The sequence below is a fragment of the Oryzias latipes genome, chromosome 8, assembly GCF_053564925.1.
Source record: "Oryzias latipes strain Hd-rR chromosome 8, Olatipes_Hd-rR_3.1".
NCBI classification, from domain to species: Eukaryota; Metazoa; Chordata; class Actinopteri; order Beloniformes; family Adrianichthyidae; genus Oryzias; species Oryzias latipes.
The window spans coordinates 18,240,125-18,250,979 of record NC_136244.1 but is presented as its reverse complement, the minus strand read 5'-3'; the positions used below and the strand labels follow the sequence as shown (position 1 = coordinate 18,250,979).

The following is a 10,855-nucleotide window of genomic DNA, read 5'->3' as shown; positions in this document are numbered from 1 at the left end:
GTGTTTATTTCACTTCACGGATTTTCAGGATAGGGAGACATCATTACGGCATCCAAACTTTAAGTATTCTGTTTTTGAAATGTTTCACCACTAACCAAGCAGCTAGATCAGTCTAATGCCTTAGTCACATGCACCCATACGGAGGACATTGAGGACTGCCTCATCCAAGCCGGTGTTTTCTGTTGACTTCCCATTTTCCTCAAACTCGTTAGCTGGCAGATTTTCAGGTCTGACTGGAACATTGGATATGCCATCAACTGTATAATATTAACTTTAAAAAGAAGGCCTCAATTGTATATGCATAGGAGCCTGTTTGGATGCCCCAACTTTGCTTGGGTCAGCATTTGTTGCCACTTTCTGGGAATTCATTAAGTCTGTTTTTTGGAGTTTTATTTGAAATTTCAATAGCAGTGGAATGTGCGTCATTTTTCTGATCTTTTAATTATTATTAGGCTGTTTTTGCCAAAATGGAAAAACCAGTGTCGTTTTCTAAGATATAATTTCTGCACAGCGGCAATAGTTCCATAGAAATTTGCCTCTGAGTTGTGGGCGTGACTGAAGTAAGCCTATCCCCTTCCCATCATCTATGTGTTTATGCGCACTCCCACTAGCCCCTCACAACCTTGGCATAACATTATCGGAGCAATAAACATGGCGAGCAGTATTGGCGCTATCTCACTGTGCAGTTTTGACCGAGATGCCAGCTTGGTCGATGAAAATGAAACGTTCATGGATCTAGTCCTCTACAAATGACTATGTAGTTGTAGAGTTAGATAAGCTAATTCATCTCTAAGATTTTTGGTACATTGCCTGTCTATCCTGGGGAAGATCCTTCCTACATGTGGACACCCCTGAGCTTTCTTCTTTTTTTCCAGGATCCGTTTGTTTTAGGAGTTTTTCATTACAGAGAAGAAGGGTCAAAGGAAGTTATGCCCAGTTTAGCCCAGTCTGTTTAGTTTAGCTTAGCAATCACCTATTGAATTTTATGACTTAATTTTCATTATGATTTAATTTCTATTATTGAATTACTGGTATGAAGGCCCTTTCAGATTACTATTGTTGTAGTATTGGACTATCTAAATAAAATTGAACTAAAATTGAAATTAATGCATCCGAATAGAGTGGAGCAGGGAGCTTCTGCATGGCTTGCCATTGTATTTTCTGATTTTACCAAAATAATGTTTTGTCTGCTCCTGATTGACAATGACTTGAATAAATGAAATGAAATGCAATTTTAAATGTAATTTTTTTAAATATATTCTCCGTCATGAGAAAAATGTCTCAAGAAAATGTTAAAAACACTACAACCACAGGAATCGGGAATTGGCATCTCACTTTAGTTTAGAGCTTTACTCATTAAATACGTTGTGAATAAAAACAATAAGACATTTTACTAACAATATTTAAAAACTACTTATGTGACGCTGACGAGTTTGTAGTGAGGTTAGTTTGTCCGAGCCTGGTCTGGGTGTGTGAAGGCAGCAGACGTCACTCGCTGCTCTGAGTTGGGCGTTACGTGGAGCTCAGTCAGCTCTCCGGGACCGGGAGCGGAGTCGGGCTCAGTCTACACTTCACGGAGGTCAGTGAGCTTCGAGCGCTCCGGCCGGCTGGAAAACAAACAGATTTGTTCGTCTTCTTTTAGAAACAAGAAGAAGGAGAACAAGGAGAGGCTCCGGGACGCGTACGAGCTTGGACCGGGGCACATGGAAGCACTATGTGGACTTCGCCGTAGTTTCACTTGAGAAAAGAGGCGAAATAACGATGTTCACCTCGATGCGGGCTCCATTGCTGCCCCTTTTACTTCTTTTTCGGATTTCTTTTTGCCAGTACTCAAGTGACCAATGCAGCTGGAAGGGCAGGTAAGGTTTGCCGCCTTATTTATTATTAGTATTATTTTTGTTTAAATGGCTGTTAATAAGCTCCTATCGGAACCTGAACTCACCGCTGGTGGATGAGGCTGCACTGTTCAAAGCTAAAACTTTTATTTTGAAAGTTTTTTGGTGATATTTTCTTTATTTATAGCTGATTTTCAATTGTAAACGTGTTTTTCGTTTTTTTTTTAATTATTGTAAAATTGTACTCTTGTTGTTAAAATGCAATACATACGCTATAGCTGTTTTAATAATTCTTGTCTTTCCTTCCTTATTTTTATTATCCTCTTATCATAATAATATATAAAGGCCAGGAGAAAATGCCTAAGATGACTTTTTAATGCTTTGGCATTTCTGCCAGCATTTATCTGAGACGTTTGGACCTCAGACATCTGCAGAAATCTGTTTTGCACTTGAGAGCCGAGCCTCAAACAGAACTTTCTGTCTTTCATCCTCCAACCAGAAGAGTTTGGCGATGCTTTAAACTTTCAACCAATAATCTGTTGTTCATTAGTGAGGCTCTTGACTAATCTTCTTTAATTGCATGCAGAAGTGATGAAGTTAGAGAGAAGTTAATTAAAGGCATGCAGAGGAGGTGCTGGTGGTGGGGCCTGGAGCTGCATATGTTCAGCATGTGCCATGGGTAACTTTAGATCTATGGCAAATTTGAATTTCAGCATCTCATTTTCTGGAAACTGGGCGTTTCTCCTCCGGAGTCCCACCGCACACTTGGCGTACTCATGCAGGATGCTTCCTGCCTCTGGCTTTGCCACAGAATAACTGACACAGTGGAGTTTTCAAACCCCTGACCAGGCATTACTTTCTGGAAGGAGTCATTTGGTCAGACTGGCGCCGGAGTCCGGAGTGCTGCCCGGACAAGTCTCTTCCACTTTCTTTGGTGGCATAAAAGCAAGGGGAGGTTGGGTGCATGACCCGCATTTGCACTTGCATGCAGCAGGCTCGGCTACTGTTGCTGTTGTCTGCCCAGAAAGCCCTGGATCCTTCCATCCATCCATCTCTGCCTCCAAACTCTTCCCAAAGGCACCCCGCCAGTGCTGCGTTTTGCCAAAGCGGCAGCCTGAACAATGTGGTATGGGGAGAGTGTTGGAGCTGAGGTCATTTTGGCGGCTTTGGCTCGTGACTGGTCATGCAGCCAGTCTTGTGCGGAGCCTTAATGCTTTAAGAGGAATGTGGCCTAATGTCCCCACAATTTCCCTGAGACCTTGACCTTGGTCAGCTCACGCTGCCAGTAAATCACCGGAAAATCCGTTTCAGATTGGTGAATGGATCTCTTTATGTTGCAGCCGACAAAAAATGTTCAGCTGGAGGTTCAGAGACGGGCTTGTAAAAGTTTCTTGTGTTTTCTGGCGTTAAGCTCATCTAAATGACCATCTTTCACCCTCTCCATCCTGCAGCGGGCTGACCCACGAAGGCCACACCAGGGATGTGGAGCAGGTGTACTTGCGCTGCTCACAGGGCTCTCTAGAGTGGCTCTATCCAACGGGGGCCATCATCGTCAACCTCCGGCCCAACGTGGTGTCACCTGCCGCCGCCCGCCTCTCCGTCTGCATCAAACCCCTGACGAACTCTAGCGGCACAAACCTCTTCCTGGATCTTAATGGGAAGCTGCGGTTGCTGCTGAGCGAGCAGGGTCAGGCGCAGGGGAAGGTGCACTGCTTTGGCATTCAAGAGGGGGCGCTGTTCATCGAGGCTGTCCCGCGCCTGGACATAAGCCGGCGGATTACTGCGTTCCAGTATGAGCTGGTCAGCGACAGGCTGGGGGACGCACAGAAACCTGGCGGTAAGATGCTTTAAAGCTTTGCAGTAGAAGTTGTACAGTTTCCTGTGTCACATTTATTCAGGGTACGATTTATTTCCAATACAACCAACTAAATGAAGCCATCTACTGGTTGAAAGCTTCATTGGTTGCATCGTTTGTCTGATAACGACAATTTTATCTGATTCCATTAAAGCCAATTCGCTTTCCTTCCATCATTCAGGTACGCTATGGGTTTGAAAAGCCATAAGGTTAAGGTTTTAGTCAAACATTAACAAAAAAGAACTCCTAAAGTCTTTTATTTTGGTAAAGGGATCAGCTCTCGCCTCATTTCCCAACCGTGAAATCTTGATCTGGCAGGAGAACGCCGCAGTAAGCTGCAATTGTTTTTCTTTTTCTTGCCGTTTGTGTGTGGAGAGGCGCGGCAGAAACACAAGGGCCCCCGGTGAAAAACAACGGCCTGTTTTCATGCGGCGTACCTGCCAGACTTGCACCGTTTCAAGCTGAGCATCTGCAGCAGCGGGAAATGTTGATTTTTCCACCTAGAGCACGATATGAGGCATCACAGGCTTTTACTGCTCTCCAGCTTCATATATCTGCTTCCTGCGTCATGATGTGGCCCTGTGGAGGCAGGGAGGGAGGGAGGGAGGTGGAGGTTTAAACCAGAGGGGGGAAAGGAGGGGGATCCAGCTGTTTTGACCACATCAGCAGGTTTGAATTCATCTCTGTAATAAGATGTGGTTGGAGATAACAGGGATGGGTCGCAGAGACTGGGTTTCTTCTGTGGCGGGGAGGATTGATGACTCGGTTGCTTCTTGTGATCATCTTCGCCCTGTTTCCTCCTCCTTTCCTCTTCCTCGTCCTCCTCCTCTCTGACCCACTGTGCTGGGATCAAGTCGCGTGTTGGAATGCGTCTCCAGCCAGATGTTGGGAGGAACCTTTAGAAGCCAAATGCTTGCCCCCCCCCCTTCTTTCTTTTCTTGCTGTCACTCCCTTAAAATCACCCCCCCCCCTCCACACACACACACACACACACACACACACACACGCACACACACACCTCCTCCTCACTATTTCCTATACCTCTTGATTTCATCCATGGCTATTTATCATTTCAGTATTTTCTTTTTCATTCCTCTCCCCTTCATATATCTTCGCTCCCTCCTCTGATTGCTTGAAGTGGGTTTTGTCCATGTAGAGGTATTACTGAGCGCTGCTCCATTTGAACGGAATGCATCTGGGTCCAGATGTTGCTGGACTCTGTAATAGGCCCGCTTTTGCCGGTCCTCCCCTCCTCCCTTTTCCTCTCTGCTCCCTTGAAGTGGTTCTGATTGGAGGGGCTCCGGGTGCACAAAGGCCAGCGAAAGAGATGCTGACTCGACTTTCTGCCCATTCCTGTGGTTCTGTTTCATTTCTGACACGCCGACCCTGGTTGGCTCTGCTCCGGACGGGGAATAATGGCTCCTGGGTTGGAGCGCCTGCAGTGGGCTCCGCCCGATCCAGCGGCGGGCTGACTTCAAAGCGCCTGCTCTCTGAAGGCTCACCGCTGTCCAGCTGCTCTAAAGCCATCCGGGCTTGTGGCCGTTTGACCCCCTGATCTCTGATGGACAGGCACCGTGTGTTGACCTCCATGTTTACGCCTCACCCCTGCACTCTGAACCTCAGGAGAGCCCGCTAAAAATAAACGTAAATCCTTTTAATAAACACGGAGACGGGTTCTTGAACAGAAAACTCCTTCTGGGCTCCAAAAGCTTGGTCTCCTTTAACCTGACAAATCTCCGTGCTCAGGGGTTTGATCCGTCATGGAATGCTGGGTAGTTTTCCAATGTTTGTACAAACCCCTGAACAAACAACCACTCTCACCCCTCTGCTGACTAGATACCCCTCTAGTTTCTCCCCACCTGTTTTCAAGTGCCACCCTCCTCTCTAAGGAAATCCCCTGTGGCTCTCAGACTAATAAAAGTGTTTGAATTCGGCCAGCCGCTGCACCACCTGAGTCAACGAATCATCTCCGCCTTTTACTGTTTCTCCTGCTGGAGGTGACTTGGCTGAGTCGCTGCTCAGCCTGAGGCGGACTTTTGGTTCCTCAGCTGAGGACATTGAAATTCCAGTTTTGCAGCTTTTGGCCTCAAACGTGGAGCCGTGCCGTTTGATCCACGCCAAACTTCAAATCGGTCCTGCGTACGTGCCGCCATTCTGAAGGGATTTCCACGATTAAGGTCATTAGGAACTTGATGTACTGGTTGAGTTTCAGTCCCGGCAGACAGGCAGGCAGGCAGGCAGGCGGAGAGCTCCTCGGCCGCTCCTTGTCTTACATCACCGCTTATCCTCTTCATCTGGTCCGTGTTTGTCACGCGCTGTCAGGGGGTTCCTGTTGTGGTGGGCACGCTGACAAAACAGCCCCCGTGAAAGTGCGCACACACAGACACAGGCATGCACTCAACATTTTTGAGAAGCAATTTTTATTATTAGCAGCGCTCGGCCTCTTTTGGCGGAAAATTCATTGCTCATGACATCTTAATCCTTCTTTGCCGTTTTTAAATAAATAGTCATCTGTTAGGACGGAAAATACCGTCCGCCTGGCCCAGCTACTGATCTGTATTTATGTTGGAGGAAAGCTGTCGAGCTGTCAACAATTTTTTCATCATGTTCCTTGAGTGAAAGTAGCAGGAAGTTCTTGTTTTCTTTTGTTTCTGAGAGCTCTTCCTCAGGTTTAACTTGGTTTTTGTCTTTCTGTAATCCCTGCCAGCACCCTGCCAGCCCTGCAGTGATGACCAGATGCATCTAGCAGTCTGCACCAGCGATTTTGGTGAGTTAAAGCCTAGATTTAAAGAGTTCTTGGCCTCCTGCTGAAGTATTATGGTGAAAAAGTCTTATGAAAACACCATTGTGCGCTGCATGAAATATGGCAGCTAGCACTTTCTAATTCTCTGCGTTTTGGTTTTGTTTCAGTGGCGCGTGGCACTATTAAGAAGGTTAATCAGGAGGAGGAGCATTCTTCCCTCAGCGTGGAGATCAGCCGCCTTTACAGACAGAAAACACAGATCTTTGTATCTGGGGGTGTGAGGGTACGGAACTGGACCGGCCTCATCAAGATGCCCCGCCATTGCGGGGCAAAGGTTGGAGAGGGTGAGTTTCTCTTCATGGGGATGGTGAGGTTTGGAGAAGCCTGGATGAGCTGTGCGCCACGGTACAAAGACTTCATGCGGATGTATCAGGAGGCACAGCAGCTGGGGACTAACCTCTGTCAAGTAGACACCGACTGACTCCTTTCCTCGGTCGCCGTTGGAAATGGAGCCGGCCCCCGTGGGAGGGTTGGGTCAGAGAGGCTGAAAGACTGGCAGAACCTCGCTCCTCTCCTGCCACCCCACGAGTATTTCAGTAACGATGCATGGAGCTCCCGAATGTAATGAAGCAGCTCTATTTTCAGTGCTGAAGCAGGCGCAGCGCGTTCGGACTTTCCTCCTCTGCACGGTGAACCGCAGTTTAAAATGTAGCGAAACTCTGTTTGGTTTTATATGTATAAAATGTGAACAATTGTTGTACATTTTGATGTTTTGTGTGCTTTGTAAAAAGCTTGATGTACAGTTCTGAACATGTTTCTAAAGACAAATGTATATAAAGTGAAAGACTCTTATTTTGTTAAAAAAATATTTTCAATTTATTGCCTGGCTTTTGTTCTCAGGCTGCACAATTGTTAAAAAAAAACAAACCAAAAAAGTGTTCTATCCTGAAAAATAAAAAGTTTTTATTTCTTTGCCTAAAATCTTTTTTCTTACTGGATAAAAAAGTATTTGAACACAACCGTATCTTACAGAGAGATGGAGGGTAGTTTCAGGTCAGGATTCATTTCCTCTGTGCTGAAATAAAAGCACATTTAATGTGCATCAGCCGCCTCACCTCCCCTTGAGCTGAGCCTGTCTGCCAGAGGTACAGAGAGATTGACACCGGAGAGTCCGCGTGGATTCCTCTGCATCGGTTCCTGTGGTGACGCTGTGGCCGTGTGTCAAGGTCAATGTGAAAGGCCTCTTTGTTTCTGCCCAGCGGGCCGGTGTGAGCGAGCGGATTGAAGGCAGACCTGAATGCCGCCCTGTGACCGGCACAAAGCAGCACTCTCCAATCACACGCCTAATTTTGATTGACATGGAAAAAATGCTGCTCAAACTGTCCCAATTGAAGGCCTGTCATTTTCATGAGCCTAAATAAAAAGGAGAGCAATAGAGGCACAAGGTTACAAGAGTTCTTAGTGGTGCTGTTAAGGCTGTTAAGGCCCAGCCGCTGACCGCAGCTCTCTTTTTTTTGTTTTTTCGTCTGCATTTCCACTTAAGCGGAAATTCACCTAGAATGTCTTTGAATAGTCTGCCCCATGCAGACAATTGCTTTTCCAGAAGCAGTTCTGCATTGAATTGACTGTCTGAATTCCAGCTGACAGCCAGACATCCTCACTGGGAAATGCAAACAGAGTTTCCATAGCAACGATGCTGTTGCCGTCCTCTGCCTTGCTTTAAGACCAGGTTTCTCAGAGGTGGGGGAGATGGGCATTTCTTAGGCTGAACCATCCGTACTCCCCTCTTCCTCTGTTTCAGGCCAGTGAACTCTGCCTGCCCCTGTAGTTTCTGGAACCAGAGATGATTTCACAACGCGGACATGATCATTGTCCAAAGTGATGCGTTTTCGGTTTTTTTCCATTGCATTTGCTGTTTCCTAATCGGTTGCACAAGTCTTATTTCAAGGGAGTTATAATCTGACAATTTCTCTGAGAAAAATAGCGTTTCTATTCATTAGATCAAATCCTAAAACAAAAAAGAGGAATATCTGTTATCATCAGAGAGTGCAGTCCTTGAATCTGCTTCACTGCTATCAGGTAAAACGTCATGGATTCAAGCACTTGGAACCTGCTCTGTCTCCAGAGAGGAGCTGCAGGGAGGAGCAGGAGAACCCCAGCAGTGAGGCCTTGCAGCTCCATGCTCTGGTTAATATTTCATGTCTCTTTGGGAAGTGCAGGAATGCTGGGAATGTGTTGACTTCACGCACATGCAAGTGCAGCACCACCCCAAACGCTGCTGCCTTGATTAGTCGGAATCAATAGACCCTCTGTGGAGTTTTTTTCGCGCGTGTGTGTGTGCCACGGTGTGTGTGCCTGCGCTGTGCACGTGGCCCTAACCCCAGCACACATAAACACACTGCCACAGCAACCAGATATCCACCACCCACACTGAGCCACTTCTCCATTTGCAGCTGCACTTCCCATCTGAAACAATGCCACCCTGACATCTCTGTAATGCCAATCCTTCGTGCTTCACAAAAATGTTATGTTTGCTCTTTCTTCTTTTTAGTCGTTATGTTTTTACTACATGATTTCAGTTAGGAATTGCTGTTTTATATTTGGAGAATTCCTTTTTTCCCTTTATGTTGCAATTTGGTTTTTAAAATGTTCATGTGACAATCTTTAGTTCTGACTTTTCTGACTCTTTAAAAACTCCACAGGGATTATTGTTGCGTGGGAATTCTATGGATTTATTGTCAAATTCCTTTGAAGATGTTCCACGGATAATGTGATGGTCCAGTTCAAAGATGCTGGACTTCAGCTGGTCCAAACCATCTTCTTTAGCTGTGATCAAACGTGGAACTGTCCTCTGGCATCTTTGTCTTGCTCAACATACAAAGAAAATTTCATCATTTTAACAAAAACTTTCAGGGAAAGTTCTGAAAAAGAAGGAAGTTTATTCCAGCCTTGAAGGAACAGAAGTTAGAAGAAAAAGGAACAGTGCTGCACTGTGAAAGGAGTCATGCAACAGATTTAGAAGATGTTTAATGTTAAGGAGATACAAACAGAAAATTAAATTACCGGTATTGCTTTAATATTGGATGATAAGCTGGAAAAAGATGAGTAAAAATGTAAAATCAACAGCAGAAATTGGTAAGAGAGATAAATTAATGCTTTTTTATTGAAAACAAGCTGAAATTTTATTTTTTTGCTCTTTTTTAGCATAATAATAGGTATTTTTTGCTAAATTCAGCTTTTTGCCATCTTTTCTTTTAAGTTTTTTAGTGAAATAAAGAATAAATCAAATCAAACACTCACAATGTTAATTGCTTGTTTGGGTGCTTGTGTTTTTCCAACCAACATCCAACACTTTATTCAATTTACTTTCTTTGTATGTTTAGCTAACACTGTTAGAGGGGAAATTTCTGTCCCGAGAAACCAAATTCTATTAAAACCAGATTGGTTTTGCATTTTATAAAGTTCTGCTTTTAACAATAAGCACGTTTTGGTGATGTTTTTATAATTTGCATGGCAGTGTTACACTGTAGAGATATAAAGGTCATCAAACCATCTTCTTGGATCACAGCCGCCTCCTTCAGCCCTCCCCCTTCTCGCCAAAAACGACACGCCGTATTAGGGGTTCGAGTGTTAGGTGTCTCAGTCAGACTGCATTTGAGGGGTCACTTCATGAACCTCCTCGTCTCCGGATCAGGTATCAAAGAGGTCCGGGGAATGGTGTGCTCCAACTGAGCAAATGTGTGGTGTGCATGAAATAAGCCAGACGTGGTGTGTGCACTATATGGTTTGGAGATTATGGTTAGTTGATTTTGGCTGACAGTAGTCTGTCAAAACACCATGTTAAAGTTGGCAGAGGCTCACAGGCACTCATCCAGTCAAAAATATACTGTTGCACTTTGCCGGAGTGAAAATAGAGTTCATGCGTGTGATGGAAATGGCAGCTTTATCATGTAAATTCTTCAGTCTGGTCTGATGTCTGTGTTAAATCTAATTGTTTTGGTTTATGAATGGTCTGAAGTCTGCAGCCTCAAGGACTCCTCGCTCCTTTTGTCCTGTGTCGTCCTCTTCCTCAATGAGGGGCTTCACCGCAGCGCTGGCCGCTCACATGCCACCCAGAGGCAGCGCTCCGGCACCCCTGTTCATTCAGAAAACACCTCCAGAGAAGGGGGACCCTGCTTTTCCAAGAGTCTAGGGGATCCTGTATAATCAGCGGCCCAATAACCAAGCAGGCTTTGGCTCAGAGGACGCCGAGCAAACATGCAGCGAACAGGACTTTTCTTTACAGGCCTCCGCCTCCCCTCCCCTCCCCCAAGCAACCTTCATTTACTGGGATCCACAGTGGCTTTTCCAGCAGCCCCATGGCAACAGCAGGCCTTCCCCTCAAAAGCAGAACTTTCTCATGATGTCACCATAGTATCCACA

General features: G+C 45.5%; 1 protein-coding gene across 1 annotated transcript; it reads left to right on the top strand.

The window, feature by feature from the left end:
• The first annotated feature begins 1,490 nt into the window (after positions 1 to 1,490).
• metrnla (meteorin like, glial cell differentiation regulator a) lies at positions 1,491 to 7,414 on the top strand. The gene is made up of 4 exons (XM_004071394.5): positions 1,491 to 1,859; positions 3,287 to 3,672; positions 6,398 to 6,457; positions 6,601 to 7,414. The coding sequence occupies exons 1-4, from the start codon at positions 1,762 to 1,764 to the stop codon at positions 6,912 to 6,914; spliced, it is 858 nt and encodes a 285-aa protein (XP_004071442.1). The 5' UTR covers positions 1,491 to 1,761; the 3' UTR covers positions 6,915 to 7,414.
• Positions 7,415 to 10,855: the final 3,441 nt, after the last annotated feature.